The sequence below is a fragment of the Artemia sp. Qi Xiang Cuo genome, chromosome 17 (genome assembly GCF_049724085.1).
Source record: "Artemia sp. Qi Xiang Cuo chromosome 17, ASM4972408v1, whole genome shotgun sequence".
Lineage (NCBI taxonomy): Eukaryota > Metazoa > Arthropoda > Branchiopoda > Anostraca > Artemiidae > Artemia > Artemia sp. Qi Xiang Cuo.
In genome coordinates this window covers 14,749,907-14,769,369 of record NC_142810.1, presented here as the reverse complement: position 1 = coordinate 14,769,369, position 19,463 = coordinate 14,749,907, and the positions used below count along the sequence as shown (strand labels likewise).

Below are 19,463 nucleotides of genomic sequence, written 5' to 3'. Positions count from 1 at the left end.
AAGCAAAATACACCTTTAAATTGAGCCGCTCAGAATCGGAGAATAGATGTTTGTCAGCTACTGACTTCGAATGATGCCACTATACATATCTTGACTCGTTGGAAACAAACACAATTACATTGAGTTGCAGAAAAAAAGGGAAGTCTAGATGTTTGGCGGCTAAGGTTTTGTCAGCTGTGACTTCTAAAGACTAGAACGTAATTTGCACTTTACTGAAAATAATTTTATTCCGAGCTATGTGTTTTCTCTGAAGAAACATCGAAAAAAAGAAAGAAAAAACACCATCAGAATCAAGAAAACTGAAAAGAACAAATGAATGTGGAATGAGTCTTTATACATACTGGTAGTATTCATTTCTAAAAGTCTTGAAATTGGGATAGATTAAAGGTACAAAGGAGAAACGTATTTTGTTTTCAGTGAAGTACAAATTATAGTCTGATCTTTAAAAGGCACAGGGGGCGTTGGGCCTATTCTTCTTTGAGATAGCTTTCGCTCGTTTTGGGTTTGACTTGGTCGTTATTTCACTTGATTATTATAACAAAAAATGTATTTTTATATATAAAAAAACATCGCTTACCAAGAAAGGGGCCCTAAACCTCGTGATGTGAGCTCTAGACCATAAAAATCAATTTCCTATCTTGGAATTGCCATTCCCCAATATTTTGACCCTCTCTAAAGTAAGAGAGGGTCAAAATGTTGGGTCAATATAAAACACAAGTATGCAGTTTTTACATGATAAATTGCCTCTTAAATTAATCCGATGAATTTGACTATTAAAAAGGGCACTAGAACTTTTAATTTCCAATCGAGTCAGCCTCTCCTAGTTTTCTACCTACAACCCTTCTAAACGAAGTGGCTGGTGGGAAAGAAAGAAATGAATAAATAGAGGCCTAACTGTTCTTTACTATGTTCGATAGTTTAGAATGTGTATTTATTAGGGTTGGTCTATGAGCCACAGACTTTTGGGCTTTCATGTTACTATTTTCCTACATAGGCCTACTTTTTAATAAATGTTTTCCATGTTATATGGAGAACAATATAAATGAATATTATGTTTTCAATTTTAGTGTTACACGTACTCACAAGTACACATTGAATGTAATAAGTTAAATCAGTGTATTTGCAAATTAATATATAAATAATACCTGTACGACTTCTGATCTCTTTGATCAACTGCAAGCACAACCAGTTTATTGTCTGGAGTAGTTGCATATCGTATTCCATATAATGTACGGTCGTCAGAAAGCCAAGTTACGACAGGGGGTGGGTTGCTTTCAATAGATGGCAATGATAGTATAGCGGCTCGGCCACGTTTTACTGTGATCGTAGATTCTGATGTGTGCTCAAATGGATACATATCTGCAATATAAGAATACCTTTAAATTGAGTGCGGATCGAAAACCAAATTGAAGAATTTTTGGAAACGTCAGACAGAACAGAAGAAAAAAAAATGCTTAGAATAATCAATCTCCTGAGAGGTTTTACAATTTAAGGATTTCTGAACGCCTTGGGATCTGTTAGCGCTCCTTTTGTAGTCTGTTAGTGCGGCTACTTGACTTGGAACATGACTATAGATCGCTCCTTTTGTATGAAATTTATTGAATCTAGTAAAAATTTAAAAAAACTGAAAAAAAATGCTTTCTTTTATTATCAACAGCTATTCAGAAAAAAACTCACAAACTACCCAATGAACATGGCGTTTCAGCTTTCTATCTGAAGTGCACCGTTTGATAAAGTGTCTCCTAAAACGTCAACGCCAAATCGAGACGTTCAGGGTTTAAGATGGCACTAATAAAAGCTGCTTGTCATGACCAAGGGCGTCCCGAGGGGGGCAGGGAGGGGCGCCCCCCCAACTTTTCATATCTAAAACGAATCTTAGCTCCTTCCCTTCCCCAAGTATTAAAACGGTGAAGCAATAAAGACCGTGGACTGGAATGAAAAAAAAGATATTGATTCCAGCGACCAAACTTTTCCTAAACCATTTAGTTATGTTTGTTTTCGTGTTCGGCTTTCCTAACTTTGAGATAAACACTGCCATAGAATTATGTTCATTTGTCAATATTTACACAGAGAAAACTGCGGGGAAAGTAATCAGTCAATCAACAAACCGCGAATACAGAAAAAACAATTTAAAGAAATCAAGAGCATCATACGTCGCATATCACTTACAGAGAGGAAAAGATAATTTTCAACCAGGTCCGTATCCAGGATTTTTTTTTTCGAGTGGGGTGGGGGGGGGGGGGTACAAGTCGGACAAACGTTTCGGGGGGGGGGGTTAAACCCCTTTACCACCCCCCAGGATACGGCCTTGTTTGGAGCACAAGAAGATGAACCGCACAAATTGTATAGCAGAGGTCGTTTCGTTTTGTTTTTTTTTCAGTCATCAGTTTCCGAAACTATTTTCCAAAAAAAAAAAATTAAGAAAAATAAGTAACAGCCAAGTAACAGTCATCTTTATCAAAAATTTGGGTTAAAAATATAATCTTATATAGATGGCGATATGAGATGGGTTTAAGTAAAGATTGTAAGTTTGCTCAAGTCGGAAGTTATCTCTAAAAATGTGATTATTTAAAAAATAAGTCAGTTATTACGTGAAGAGGATTAAAAAACCGTCCTAAAAATTTCTTTTTCATAGGTTTTATTTGGGGGTTGATAAGATTTGGAAAACAAAATCCGCAAAATTGATCAAGAGCTAAAAATTTTGCGACGCTCATTTTATTCGTACATTAAACATTTTTGATGGGATTTGAATTTAAGTAACAGTGATTAAATATATAGTTATGGATTAAACAACAATAAAAGATAACTTGTTTTCTTTTGTCATAAATGTCTCAAACTTCATCAATGGACAAAAATGTCTGACTAAGCTAAAAAAAAAAGAAGAAAAAACAAATATTAGTAGATGGAAAAAAATGTCGCGGAACATGGCCCTTGGGGCTGGGTTAGCCGATCGAATATTTCAATTAACCTATTTTTTATTAATATTTTTAATGTTTTAATTAAATATTTTTAATATTTTATTAATATTAATATTTTTTCTTATTTATTAATATTTTTTCTACTTTCTTTTCTTTATTTCCTAATTTTCAACAATTCCTAGTTATATACAAAAGTATATAACTAATTTTATACTTGAACTTTATATATCTGCCATTGTTCGAACCAGGGGTGTAATTTACCATGGGGAAAGTGGGGGAGGTAACTCAACCTACAGACCTCTGGTTGCGAATGAGCCCTTTTCGAAGTTCCTACGACAACTCCTTCGATACGAAGTGGTGCCCTGGTCTAAACAAAAAAAAAAAAAATTAATAATAATACATTGTACAAACATCGATCTTTACTATAAAAATGTCAAGCCTTCCAATCACATTCGACTATTAAATACGGCAGTATCCCATCCAATTTCCAAGCGAATAAGTCCTTTTTGAGCTTCTACAACGACGCTGTTATTGAACAATTTATATGCCCCCAGGGCATAAATGAACACACTTCCCCTCGGGGCTGTGAGTACGTTGTCACTCACAAAGACATAATTTCAAGAAATTTCAACTATGTTAAACAAAATGGCTATCTGAAATTTTGGATTGGATGTGTTTGGGGAAATGGTGGGCGTGAAAGGGGCGTTAGTTGCTCTCCAATACCTTTCAACTATTAAAACAGGCACTAGCCCTTTCAGTTTCTACGAAAGCGCTTTAAAAAAAAGTCTTATATGCCCCCCGGGCATATCTTACAACCCGTGCCCTGAGGGCTGTGGGGAGGGGGGGGTGCCATCCTCAAAGACCTAATTTCCGTACTTTTTAACTACTTTGAAGAAAATTGCTATCTCAAAGTTTGATTGGATGTGCTTGGGGAAATGGTGGGCGTGAGAGTAGGTTAGTTGCCCTCCAATCACCTTTGTCAATAAAAAAAGGCACTGGCCATTTAAGTTTTCAATCGAATGAGCCCTTTCAATTTCCAATCGAATAAGCCCTTTCAATTTCCAATCGAATGAGTCCTTTTTGAAGTTTCTACAACAACGCTTTCTATAAAAACCTTGTATACCCCAGGGCATAACTTACAACCCTTGCCCTGAGGGCTGTAAGGGGGTTATCATCCTCAAAGACACAACTTCCGGACCTTTCAATTACGTCCAACAAAATAGTTATCTCAAAATTTTGATTGGATGTGTTTGGGAAAATAGTGGGCGTGAGAGGGGGGTTACTTGCACTCCAATCACTTTCGACTATTAAAAGGGCACTAGCCGCTTCAATTTCCAATCGGATGATTCCTTTATGAATTTTCTGCAACAACGCTTTCAATAAAAAAAAACTTACATGCCCCAGGGCATATTTTACAACGCTTACCCTGAGGGCTGCGGGGGGAGTGTCATCCTCAAAAACATTTTTTCCTGGACTTTTTAACTACGTCGAACAAAATGGCTATCTCAAAATTTTGACTAGATGTGTTTGGGAAAATGGTGGAAGTCAGAGGGGTGTTATTTATCCTCCAATCACTTTCGACTATCAAAAAGGGCACAAGCCCTTCCAGTTTTCAGTCGAAAGAGCTTTTTTTGAACTTTCTACAACGTAACTATGTATAAAAACCTAATATGCACCCAGGACATAACTTAAAGTCCTGGCTCCGAGGGCTCTGAGAGGGTTATCAACCTCAAAGACCTCATTTCCCATACTTTTAACAACGTTGAACAAAATGACTATGTAAAAATGTTGATTAGATGTGTTTGGGGAAAATGTGGGCGAGAGAGGGGGGTTAGTTGCCCTCAAAGCGCTTCCGAACATTAAAAAGGGCACCAGCCCTTTGAATTTCCAATCGAATGAGCCTTTTTTCAAGTTTATACGACAAAACTTTCAATAAAAACCTTATATGCCCCCAGGGCATAACTTACAACCCTTACTCTGAGGGATGTGGGGGGAGTGTCATCCTCAAATATATAATTTCAGGACCTTTCAAATACATTAAACAAAATGGCTATCTCAAAATTTTGATTGGATGTGTTTGGGGGGAAAATGAGCGGAGAGGGGGGGGGTAGTTGCCCTCCAATCACTTTCGACTATTAAAAAGGGCACCACCCCTTTGAATTTTTAATCGAATGAGGCTTTTTTGAAGTTTATACGACAACGCTTTCTATAAAAAACCTTATATGCCCCCAGGCCCCAGGGCATAACTTAAAACACTTGCCCTGAGGGCTATGGGGGAGTGTCCTCCTCAAAAAACATAATTTCTATGTGGAAATCAACTAGGCTGAGCAAAATGGCTATCTCAAAATTTTTATTTTTCTCTTTAGTTTCTATTTTTCTTTTTCTTTTTAACAATTTCTGAATTCATGAATTCCACAACTTCACGACATTAACGTACGCTTATTATGTAAATATAATATGAATTTTAGGGGGGGATCATACATGTCCGGTTGCAAAACAATTATCGTGTCTGTTCAGTCAAACATAAGCCATTAAACGTCTAAAATAAAACAATTGTTGATTGCAAATAAATATGCTTTTAAAACGCAACGAAGTTTGCCTATTAAAATGTCTTACTCTTGGCTCCTTTGAGGCCCGGGAGTGGAGTTTCCCACATACATTTTTAAGGTGTCCCGGTTTTAAGTTATTTCCATGACATATATTCTTGTTTTATTCTTCTTCTTCTTCTTCAGAATTTTAACATATGCCATATTGCTATATATCTTGCAAAAAAAAAAAAAAAAAAAAAAAAAAAAAAAACGATATATTATGTTACTTGAGAGCAGAAAAGATTCACTTGTTTTTCAAAGAAAATCTCTTGGTCAGAAAAAAAATAGCCAACGTAGCAAAACTTTTCTTTTGTACACTAAGGCAAACAAAATTCTGTCGAATTAAAAAAAAAATCTACAGAAACGCCTAATTAGTAAAAGTTGCAGTAAAGCTTAAAAAATAGATTGGATTCATTATTTGGAAACGATCTGTTTGAAACTACCCATTTTTTTTTAGCATGCCTCATATAACTTAAAGCTCTTCAAGACCCCCCCGCCCTCCCCCCCAAAAAGATGATGTATCAACCCATGTCTATAGGTCAAAGCAGATTTGTCTGAGCCTTTTTGCTTAACGATTTGCCAGAGGCATTTTTGAACCAACCAATAGGATCATTTGAATTTTTGACCCCCCTTGTAATTGTCTCTGTGAACTGGATAATGAAATCTTTGTAACAGGTATTAATTTAGCAGCCTACCCAGAGGTGAAACGGCTCAACACAATCTCTGCCAAAAATCCCTTCCTCCCTGACTTCTGAAGTGTTCAAAAAAATTAATAAAGTATGAAACGGGGTCTTGCTTTTACCCAACTACATTTTAGAACAGCTTTATTTATTAAAACCAAAAAACTCTAAGCCGGTTGCTTGTCACTTTATATCAAAAATATTTCTTGGTCCAAACAACAAAAAAAGCAAACCATAAGATAAGACAGGAAAGACAAAAAGTAGGAAAACATGAATACATGAATAAAACATGATGATTTCTAGTAATTCAATTAAGGCGAAATCCCTCTTGAACATGAAAGTCACAAAATAGACAATTAACAAAAAAATAGATAATTTAGTTCACGCTGCAACTTCTTCAATACTGGACTAATAAAAACAACTATAAATTATGAAAAAGAAAGAGAAAAAAAATCAAAGCATAAAATCTAATTATCTCATCTAGCAATAGAATTATGGAAAACTATATCTGAAAAATGTAAATATAAGAAAAAAAATGCATAATTTAGTTCAGCATTAACTTCCTCATTAACAAAACAATACAAACGATTAAATAAAACAAAACAGCCAAGACAGGAGATGTTATAATATAAGACAGGAAAGACAAAAAAAAATAATAGAAAATAGGGGAACATGAATAAAACATGATTTCTAGCAATCTAATTAGAGGGAAATCCATCTTAGACTCTCCAATTGACAATCCAATTGACAGAATAAATAATTAACAAAAAAAATGATAATTTAGTTCAAGCTTACCTTCTTTTAGAGTAAAAACAACTACAAATTAGGAATAGAAAAAAAAAATCAAAGTAGAACATTCAATTATCTAGCAAGTGAATTATGGTAAACTATATCTTAAAATGTAAATGTTACAAAAATATACAATTTAGTTCAATATTAAGTTCATGATTAATAGAACAATCAAATAAACAAAATAGCCAAAGATAAGACAGGAGACATAATAACGTGAGACAGGAGAGACAAAAAAATAGGGAAACATGAATAAAACATGATTTCTAGCAATTTAATTATAGATGATTCCGTCTTTGACATGCGAGTCACAAAATAAATAATAAAAAAAAAATTGATAATCTAGTTCAAGCTTTACCTTCTTTTAAAGTAAAAAACAACTACAAATAAGGAATAGAAAAAAAAATCAAAGTAGAACATTCAATTATCTAGCAAGTGAATTATGGTAAACTATATCTTAAAATGTAAATGTTACAAAAATATACAATTTAGTTCAATATTAAGTTCATGATTAATAGAACAATCAAATAAACAAAATAGTCAAAGATAAGACAGGAGACATAATAACGTGAGACAGGAGAGACAAAAAAATAGGGAAACATGAATAAAACATGATTTCTAGCAATTTAATTATAGATGATTCCGTCTTTGACATGCGAGTCACAAAATAAATAATAAAAAAAAAAATGATAATCTAGTTCAAGCTTTACCTTCTTTTAAAGTAAAAAACAACTACAAATTAGGAATAGAAAAAAAAATCAAAGCAGAACATTCAATTATCTAGTAAGTGAATTATGGTAAACTATATCTTAAAATGTAAAGGTTACAAAAATGTACAATTTAGTTCAATATTAACTTCATCATTATAGAACAATCAAATAAACAAAATAGCCAAAGATAAGACAGGAGACATAATAATGTGAGACAGGAGAGACAAAAAAATAGGGAAACATGAAAAACATGATTTCTAGCAATTTAATTATAGATAATTCCGTCTTTGACATGCGAGTCACAAAATAAATAATTAACAAAAAAATTTATAATCTACTTCAAGCTTTACCTTCTTTTAAAATTATAACAACTACAAATTAGGTATAGAAAAAAAAATCAAAGCAGAACATTCAATTATCTAGTAAGTGAATTATGGTAAACTATATCTTAAAAATGTAAATGTAACAAAAATGTACAATTTAGTTCAATATTAACTTCATCATTAATAGGACAATTAAATAAACAGAATAACCAAAGATAAGACAGGAGACACAATAACATGAGACAGGAGAGACACAAAAAAGGGAAACATGAATAAAACATGATTTCTAGCAATTTAATTATAGCAAATTCCCTGTTAGACATGCAAGTCAGAAAATTAACAATCAACAAAGAAAAGTAGATAATTTGGTTCAAGCTGCAACTTCTTCAAAAGCAAACTCGTAAAAACAACTACAAGTTAGGAAAAGATAAAAAGAAGCAGAAAATCTAATAATCTAGTAATTCAATTATGGGAAATTACATCTGAAAAATGTAAATATAACAAAAAAAATAATTTAGGTAATATAAATAATAGAGCTTCCTCATCAATAATATAGTATAAACAATTAAATGAAACAGAATCACCAGCACCCATTGGAAAAAAACAAAATTTGTGTCAATTATGTAACTCCATGGTTTAAATCAACTTTGAAAAAAAAAACAGTAATGAAAAAGTTCGCCCTGTGACATTTTCTCAAGACTTGGCATTACAGCCCGTTCCTATTTAAGTTTTTTTCTTAACATATTTTTGGCGTTCAAGGGTTCTCCCATTTTCAAAAATCATTTACACAAGGTGACAAGCTCCACGTATGGTGGAAATATGTCATGCGCAGCACTAAGTTCTATTTGTGTAACAAAAATGTGCGGCACGACAGAAGATCACCAAACACAATGAAAAAAGTGACCTTCCAAGATGGACGCCAGGTTGCAAAGAGTGGGCCGCCCGTCGTCAAAACTTTTGGAAATAAAATATGCCCTATCCATCGCTAGTCGTTTCTTCAACTCTGTTACTAGGTTATATACGGCTGCAGAATCTTAGCGTGAAAGAGTCAATGGGAAAAATCGCCATTCACGTTTTCAGAAGAAGAAACTTTTGAGTCAGCCATTAAAATCTTCCGATCCCGGCAGCGCCAAACTGATATTTCATCTTATTCCATTAAATTGTAGGTTTATTTTGTAACACAAAAGCAAATTATCGTTCGGCACATATCAAAAGGCACACTGAAAATTCTAAGAGCCGCCGTTAACATTTTTAGAAGAGGTAACTTCTAAATTACAGCTAAATAAAATTAAATCACTATTAAAATTTTCCGACTTCAGCAGCACCAAACTGATATTCAATTTTCTTTCTTTTTTCGGTACTCTTCCATTAGCTAGACTGTTTTATATAGTGCTAGTTTGGTTAATGCTAATGGAATCAAATAAATTAGGATGACTATATATTAGTTTAGAAACAAATTTGAGCTTTTTATTTACACATTAAGGGAGGGGGTGGGGGCAAAGCATAGCATATGTAAAATACGTAACCTAACCTAGCTTAACCTAGGTACCTCTTCCCCCCCCCAAACCCCCCCAAAAAACACTTTAAATATCGTATATGCAATTAAAACCACGCTATACATAGTATTTCTCTACAGCGGAGTATTGTATCATCCCGTTGAAAAACAGGTTTTTCAACGTGTCTCGAGTTTGAGATATAAAAAGAGTCCAGCTAATGAAAGAGTACCCTTTTTTCTTTTCTTTCTTTCTTTGATTTTGTAGGACAAAAGCAACTTATCATTCGGCTCACACCAAAAGCCATACTGAAATTCTAGGGAAAACCATTCATATTTTTAGAAGAAGCCACTTTTCAATCACTCATTAAACTTTTCAGATCAGGCAGCCATAAATTAAGATTTCCTCCTCTTTTTTTGTTTTATGTTAACTTTTTAGCATAAAGCAACTTATCATTCGACTCACACCAAAACCATACTGAAATTCTAGGGAAAACCATTCATATTTTTAGAAGAAGCCACTTTTCAATCACTCATTAAACTTTTCCGATCAGGCAGCCATAAATTAAGATTTCCTCCTCTTTTTTTGTTTTATGTTAACTTTTTAGCATAAAGCAACTTATCATTCGACTCACACCAAAACCATACTGAAATTCTAGGGAAAACCATTCATATTTTTAGAAGAAGCCACTTTTCAATCACTCATTAAACTTTTCCGATCAGGCAGCCATAAATTAAGATTTCCTCCTCTTTTTTTGTTTTATGTTAACTTTTTAGCATAAAGCAATTTATCATTCGACTCACACCAAAACCATACTGAAATTCTAGGGAAAACCATTCATATTTTTTGAAGAAGCCACTTTTCAATCACTCATTAAACTTTTCCGATCAGGCAGCCATAAATTAAGATTTCCTCCTCTTTTTTTGTTTTATGTTAACTTTTTAGCATAAAGCAACTTATCATTCGACTCACACCAAAACCATACTGAAATTCTAGGGGAAACCATTAATATTTTTAGAAGAAGCCACTTTTCAATCACTCATTAAACTTTTCCGATCAGGCAGCCATAAATTAAGATTTCCTCCTCTTTTTTTGTTTTATGTTAACTTTTTAGCATAAAGCAACTTATCATTCGACTCACACCAAAACCATACTGAAATTCTAGGGAAAACCATTCATATTTTTAGAAGAAGCCACTTTTCAATAACTCATTAAACTTTTCCGATCAGGCAGCCCTAAATTAAGATTTCCTCCTCTTTTTTTGTTTTATGTTAACTTTTTAGCATAAAGCAACTTATCATTCGACTCACACCAAAACCATTCTGAAATTCTAGGGAAAACCATTCATATTTTTAGAAGAAGCCACTTTTCAATCACTCATTAAACTTTTCCGATCAGGCAGCCATAAATTAAGATTTCCTCCTCTTTTTTTGTTTTATGTTAACTTTTTAACATAAAGCAACTTATCATTCGACTCACACCAAAACCATACTGAAATTCTAGGGAAAACCATTCATATTTTTAGAAGAAGCCACTTTTCAATCACTCATTAAACTTGTCCGATCAGGCAGCCATAAATTAAGATTTCCTCCTCTTTTTTTGTTTTATGTTAACTTTTTAGCATAAAGCAACTTATCATTCGACTCACACCAAAACCATTCTGAAATTCTAGGGAAAACCATTCATATTTTTAGAAGAAGCCACTTTTCAATCACTCATTAAACTTTTCCGATCAGGCAGCCATAAATTAAGATTTCCTCCTCTTTTTTTGTTTTATGTTAACTTTTTAGCATAAAACAACTTATCATTCGACTCACACCAAAACCATACTGAAATTCTAGGGAAAACCATTCATATTTTTAGAAGAAGCCACTTTTCAATCACTCATTAAACTTTTCCGATCAGGCAGCCATAAATTAAGATTTCCTCCTCTTTTTTTGTATTATGTTAACTTTTTAACATAAAGCAACTTATCATTCGACTCACACCAAAACCATACTGAAATTCTAGGGAAAACCATTCATATTTTTAGAAGAAGCCACTTTTCAATCACTCATTAAACTTTTCCGATCAGGCAGCCATAAATTAAGATTTCCTCCTCTTTTTTTGGTTTATGTTAACTTTTTAGCATAAAGCAACTTATCATTCGACTCACACCAAAACCATACTGAAATTCTAGGGAAAACCATTCATATTTTTAGAAGAAGCCACTTTTCAATCACTCATTAAACTTTTCCGATCAGGCAGCCATATATTAAGATTTCCTCCTCTTTTTTTGTTTTATGTTAACTTTTTAGCATAAAGCAACTTATCATTCGACTGACACCAAAACCATACTGAAATTCTAGGGAAAACCATTCATATTTTTAGAAGAAGCCACTTTTAAATCACTCATTAAACTTTTCCGATCAGGCAGCCATAAATTAAGATTTCCTCCTCTTTTTTTGTTTTATGTTAACTTTTTAGCATAAAGCAACTTATCATTCGACTGACACCAAAACCATACTGAAATTCTAGGGAAAACCATTCATATTTTTAGAAGAAGCCACTTTTCAATCACTCATTAAAGTTTTCCGATCAGGCAGCCATAAATTAAGATTTCCTCCTCTTTTTTTGTTTTATGTTAACTTTTTAGCATAAAGCAACTTATCATTCGACTCACACCAAAACCATACTGAAATTCTAGGGAAAACCATTCATATTTTTAGAAGAAGCCACTTTTCAATCACTCATTAAATTTTTCCGATCAGGCAGCCATAAATTAAGATTTCCTCCTCTTTTTTTGTTTTATGTTAACTTTTTAGCATAAAGCAACTTATCATTCGACTCACACCAAAACCATACTGAAATTCTAGGGAAAACCATTCATATTTTTAGAAGAAGCCACTTTTAAATCACTCATTAAACTTTTCCGATCAGGCAGCCATAAATTAAGATTTCCTCCTCTTTTTTTGTTTTATGTTAACTTTTTATCATAAAGCAACTTATCATTCGACTCACACCAAAACCATACTGAAATTCTAGGGAAAACCATTCATATTTTTAGAAGAAGCCACTTTTCAATCACTCATTAAACTTTTCCGATCAGGCAGCCATAAATTAAGATTTCCTCCTCTTTTTTTGTTTTATGTTAACTTTTTAGCATAAAGCAACTTATCATTCGACTCACACCAAAACCATACTGAAATTCTAGGGAAAACCATTCATATTTTTAGAAGAAGCCACTTTTCAATCACTCATTAAACTTTTCCGATCAGGCAGCCCTAAATTAAGATTTCCTCCTCTTTCTTTTGTTTTAGGTTAACTTTGAAGCATAAAAGCAACTTATCATTCGACTCATACAAAGAGTAGGGAAGACTGATAAAAGAGAAAACTTTTACCTACCCAAAACAGTTTTTGCACTTTAAAAGGTTTTGGCCTTTCAACCAGAATTTAATAGAAATTAAAAACTTTCTAAAATTAATAACTAACTACAAAACGAAAATTAATTAATGCATGTAGTTTTTGGCAGTATAAGGTGTCGAATTTTGAAAAAAAGGAACGGGTGCTAAAAATCTGTATAAAATAAGCCATAAACATATAGCAAATAGCAGTTTAAGAAGATGTAGTTGCCTTTGAGAATCAACAGATTCTTAATGTTTGAATGTTTACGAAGGAGAAGCGTTGTCAGATTTAGCTAATCAGTTACGCTTATTTATTTTCATGGTTTAACGCGGCAACACTAACGAAAACATGATACCACCCTAAAAATCATATAATTTTGAATAGCCAAAATAAAAACTTCGAAAATCGCGATTTTCAGGTACAAATAGACCCATAATAGGTCGAGGGGTAAAAATAATTAGCTTTGATTTCCCTGTCACTCTAAATATCAATATAAAATAGCAAAACCTTACACATAAAAATGTAAAAATATGACCTTGAAAGTGCTTGTTTTCACTTCCCCCTCCTTTGAAAAATACTTGCGTAATTCGTCTAAGAGTCGAGGCTTCGTGCACCAGTGTCATACAGTAAGTATTTAAAAAGCACTTGGAGGTGCGCATCCCCCCCTCTCTCTCTCCAAATAGTATATTTTTTTGCAATTTAATACAAAAGACTTCCTCGTATTTTTTCCAGACATTTTTGTCTTCTTTTTTTCTCTTTCTTTTTTGTTTATTTCGGTCATTTTTTACTGATATCGTTCCTTTGCAGCCGACTGTTTCCTTCTCTAACATTGACTGTAGAACAATTTCCCACAGAATCTAATAGGTATTTTAATCCATCATTGTCATAAACACATAAGTGAGGCTCCCCCATCATATTATACGACAATATTGTATATGTCACAGAAGCTATTGTAATCTGTTTATTTTTCTCCGCTCATCATAATTGGCATAGGAATTTCTTATAGCTGCTCCACTGACAGATTAATAGTTCACTAATGTAGAGATTTATTCGACGTAAGGAATTTCAAGGAGGTGGTGAGGAATCAGAGGTACTATTTAGGGAGGGTTACGGCACGCGCGCCTCCTCAGAATGTCTTTGGGTAAACTATGACAAAAGTGCACTATCAGGGCAGGAGTGGGTTAAAAATGTGGTTTTAACAAAACATTTTTCAGTACTTATGCATTAGCTGGTACCCACGCAATATATTGTGTAGGGAGATGATAAAGGAAACTAGTCAGACGGGTGTCTGTCAATAGAGGATTGGATCACAAACCGTGGTTTGTCACTGCGTTTACAATATTTAAACTATTGATTTTGGGGATTTAGGGGGGGGGGGGGGGTGAAGGGACCTAGGTTAGGTTATATTACGTATTTAATATATGCTATGCTTAACCAGCCCCCCCCCCTAATGTGCAAATATATAACCCAAATTTGTTTCTAAACTATTATATTTTCATCGTATTTTGTTTTATTTCATTAGCATTAACCAAACTTGACTTCTGGCGTGCGTACCAGTTAATGCATAAGTACCCATTCTTCTTTTTGGTTTCATGGATGAAGCTTTCACGAAAAATATCTAAGAGCTTCTCAGTGGCGGATTCATTTTATGTTATTGATATTTAAAATATCATGTTCATAAAAACAAATTTTTTTTTTGCCCTTGAATCCATTTAAGGCATACCTGAAAACCGTGATTCTCTAAAAATTTTCTTTTGGTTGTTTCAAATTATAAAGCTATTAGGGCAGTACCTTATTAGGCCCGTTCTTTTGCATTAAGATCTTTCATCTAAGATCTCACATCTTTTTGCAAAGATTAGCAAAAAGTGTGAAGACCGCCACTGTTTTGCCATACAGAACGATGATGAGAGAACTTTGATGATCTACTCATCATTGTTCTTAGACCGCTGATCAGAGCAGAATGATGAAAGACGTTTGCAAAAGAACGCTATAAGATGTAAGATCTTAGCAAGGCCGTATCCAGTGGGGGGGGGAGGGGTACCCGGTTTGAACCCCCCCCCCGAAATTTTTGGCCGAGTCGAAAATAAGTCTAAAATTAGTAAAACCTAGGTAAAAATCAGTAAAATTAGTCGAAAACTGAGTCAAAAATTAGTAACCCCCCCCCCCCCAAAAAAAAAAAATCCTGGATCCGCCCTTGGATCTTAGTGCCAAGATCTTTTAAGCGTTCTTTGTCAAAAGATGAAGGATCTTAGCACAAAGATGAGTAAAAGAACGGCCCTATTTTGTCAGTGTTACCACATTCAACCGTGAAAATAAAGAAGCTAAACTTAAAAATTCTTTCCGTCCTTAAAACACAAACATTAAAAATTTGTTTAATGCAAAAAAAAAATAGACCTTCAAAAGAAAGGTCCCCGGTCTGTAGCTGTTCGGTGCAAAATGTTTTGAGATTCTTTTTGGCTCATTATTCACCCACATTTTCTTTCTATTTATTTGGCAGCCTTTACCTCCGAAAGCCGTCCTGGCCGAGTTGTTACCGCGCTAGATGTTAAATCCTGAGGACGGGGGGGGGGTCTGGGTCAGTCTTGGTATCGCTGGTTATTTGATTGGAACGAGGGTCAATGTTGTGACTCTATAAACTCCACCAGAATCGACCCAGCTCTAAATGAGTACCTGAATAAATCTGGGGGAAGAACACGGGAAGCGTTAGATGATTTGCCCCTAACCACGCTTTGCAAACCCGGCCAAAGGAGGCGAATCAATCAATTTTATTCAATCAATAAACTCAACAAAATACACTTCAATGTAAACCCCCCGTAAGGCTCTATGGACAGGAAAAAAACAGGGGAGAAACAAAATGAAACAAATACATGAAAAACTAAAATATTTTCAACATCATAAATTCACACCTTTAAGAGACTCAACACAAGAAAAAAAAAAAAAAAAAAAAAAAAAAAAAAAAAAAACTTGATTACTCGCTAGAAAATCCCTAACATAATTTTTGAACATACCAAACGAGTGGCAGCTTCGTGCAGACACAGGGAGCGTGTTCCAAATCCTGTTGCAAGTTGTCAGTCGGATACCTCCTGATTTTTTTTTTTTTTTACCTTCAAAAACTGCATAAGGAGGACTTTTCCATTTAAAATTACATTCTCGTAAGACAATTATGGTTTTGTAAGTTCACACTTGACCAATTGAAACATAACCTCAAACTGTTCCTCCTGTCGAAGGTCGTCTATTCTAATTCCACTGTTAGAAAACTTTGAATTGGTGATGAAGTGAAAAGGATGTATTTTGATAGATTTGCATAATCTGACAAGTTTTATTTGCCTCAACCGGCAAAAGGGAACGTTCTCCTCCGGCTATTCTGTTTCCCTTGGTTGTTTATACTGTTCTAGTAATGAAGAAGTTGAAACATTAAGTTATAGACGTCTTTTTGCTTTATTTACATATATAAGGGGCATTGTGAACATGTGAAACTTATGAACATGTCAGAAGGTTGTTATTGTTTCATGAAAAAAAATAATGTTTAACACTTTTATAAAATAGCCAAAAGATGAAAAAAAACTGGATTTTACATTTAGACAAAGAATATTATAAAGGGTGTTTCAAAAAGAACGCCGGATTTGAATCGACTATAGATCGAAATTATTTATCCTTCCATAACTATACACCACAAATATTAACCTGGAAAACAAAAGCACAGTATCAAAACATAAGCTCAATCAGTGATAACAAAACATGCAAAAACAATGTTGCCAACAACAACAAATAAAAATAGCGGGCTTTTCCAATATGGCGTTCTTTTTGAAAAACCCTTTAGATTCAAAAAAGAGATTCACTATCTCAAATTTATAACTAAAATTAATGAAGATTCCAATTACTGGATTCGGTAAATGCAGCGTATTGGTAATGTTTGTGCATCTCAAAAATAGATGACCAGTTGACCGGAATAATGATAAAAATAGAAACTTTTGGTACTTGTTTATTATAGCGACCAAACTCAAGTTCTTGATCTGAGTAAAACTGGGTTCTCTGTCTGCATTCGGAAAGAATTAGCTTAGTCTCAATGATATAAACTACTATGCAGGCATATTTCAATTAAATATTTAGAGATGGTTAAGTTAGGTTAGGTACTAAATATAATGCGGTCTCGGCGGCCTGCTTTCCATAATTCTCAGTTGCAGTTTTCCATAATTTTGTCACTAAAGTATTTTATTTTCATGATGTTTTGGTATATATCATTATGATTAACCTACAGAGAAACCGGTTTTACTGAGATCAAGAACTTGAGTGTGGTCGCTGTATTCGACAAGTACAACTTTTTTATGAAAAATACAAAATAATACAAAACTGCAAGGAAAAGTATGACAAGTTGAACATGTAAAAAAAAAGTAGAAGAATAGATAAAAAAGAGAATATTTAAGATAAAAAAACGAATATTCTCTAACTAAATTCCATTTCCAAGAATAACTCATTCTCATTTCTAAGAAAGCTGATAAAACTTGATAAACAGCATCCTTACCCGTCAGTATACCCGTACACTTTTAACTGCTGTGTGACTCAGAAAACACAATAAATGATCGAATTACTGTTAGAACAAAATCAATAGTTTCTAAACAATTCTTTATTCTTTAAAATTTGAATGCTCTAGGTTTAGGAAATGGTTCACCTTGTAGGGCCTTGGGTCTTTTTGGCTGGACCTTTTTTTTACTGGACCTTTTTTACTGGACCAAGATCTTAGATCTTGCCCAATTCAAAAATCACAAAATCACAAAAATCCCAACAAAAATCAATTCAAAAAAACTTTCCGAAAAATAAGTTTTTCAAAGAAAAGTAAAGGCAATTCTAAACTTAAGCTCAGCAGATACAAATACCTGTTAAAATTCAAACTCAAGACGACCAGAAATTACTATTAAAGAATAAATGAACCCCAAAACAAACAGAAATTACATATACAGTCATAGCAAAAAACATACAAAAAGTAATAACATAAATGAATAAATAGATCTTAAAGCGAGTAATGCTTAGATTGAATATGAAAACCAAGCTTGAAACGAAAAAAAAAAATTGACTATTGAAGCATAAATGAAACTCAAAACAAACAGAAATTAAATAAAAAATTAATGCAAACAAACATGCAATTGATATTAATGTAAATGAATAGATAAACCTTAAAACGTGTTAAACTCAAACTAAATGTGCAAATCAAGCTTGAAACGAACAAAAATTACTACAAACAAGAGTTTGGGTATCGCCTCCTTCTCTCACTGTAATTCACTGTAATTGGTTCACTGGCATTGGCACTTTACTGAAAACGAATTTTGTTACAAATATGTTCTTTTGAACTTAATATTCAAAATAAACATTAAAATTACAGTAAAATTTTGAACTGATGAGCTTTCAGCAATTGATATCATTATACATCAAGTATTCAGTTTAATTTATTAGTTCTTTCTAAAGTTGTTCAAGACGAATATAGTTTCACTACAAACAAAAGTTTGGATACTGCCCTCTTCCGTAAAAACCTAAGGCCTACTGCGTCATTGGCGCTTCACTGAAAACGAATTTCTTTTCCAGTTCTTACAGTATTGAAAATAAAAGTAAAATTACAGTGAAATAAATTATTGAACTGATGAATCTTTCAAAAATTAACATCATTATATATCAAATATTCAATTTGATGTTGTTTATACTTTCCAAGACTGTTCAAGACGCATATTTTTCAGTAAAGCGCCAATGACGCAGTAGGCTTTAGACTTTTACAGCAAGAGAAGGAGGCAATACTCAAACTCTTGTTTGTAGTGATTTTTGTTCGTTTCAAGCTTGATTTGCAAAGTTTCATTCGTTTCGAGATTTATTTACTCATTTAGATTAATATTTATTATATGTTTATTTGCGTCGATTGTTTATTTAATTTGTATTCGTTTTAAGTTTTACGTACACTAAAATAGCAGAAATTTTTTTCGTTTTAATATTGGTTTTCATATTCAATATCTGCATTACTCGCTTTAAGATCTATGTATTCATTTATATTATTAGCCTACCTGTTGTGTTTTTTGCTATGATTGTTTATTTAATTTCTGTTCGTTTTCGGTTTCATTTATTCTTTAATAGTAATTTTTGGTCGTTTTGAGCATGAATTTTAACAGGTATTTGTATCTGCTGAGTTTAAGTTTAAAATGGGCTTTACTTTTCTTTGAAAAACTTATCTTTCGGAAAGTTTTTTTTAATTAATTTTTGTTCGTTTTTGGTTGCTTAAGGTTTCAAGTTTTTAAAAATTCCTTATTTCAAAATCAAACTTTAAAAAACAAATCAAATGTTCATCAAAGTATCAAAACTGATATCAAAGTAACATTATCAAAGTGAAAAAATGGGTTTGTGTCAACCTCGGAGTTTTTATTATCTGATGTTTGAACTATTTTTAACAAAATTGCTATCTCAAAATTTTTAAAGGATGAGTTGGAGTAAAAAGGGCGTGGGGGGGGGGCTAATTGCTCTTCGATCTCTTTTAACTCTTTAAAAGTAAACTAGAACTTTCTATTTTCAATCAAATGAGCCATCTCTGAAGTTTATACGAG

The 19,463-nt window shown here is 33.3% G+C and overlaps 1 protein-coding gene across 1 annotated transcript in view; it reads right to left on the bottom strand.

Annotated features, from left to right (window-relative positions):
• Positions 1 to 19,463, bottom strand: part of sdk (sidekick cell adhesion molecule) — a 300,949-nt gene that overhangs the window by 195,565 nt on the left and 85,921 nt on the right. Inside the window, exon 5 of the mRNA XM_089103497.1 lies at positions 1,146 to 1,359. Coding sequence (XP_088959623.1) covers positions 1,146 to 1,359 — 214 coding nt within the window. The remainder of the gene's footprint in view (positions 1 to 1,145; positions 1,360 to 19,463) is intronic.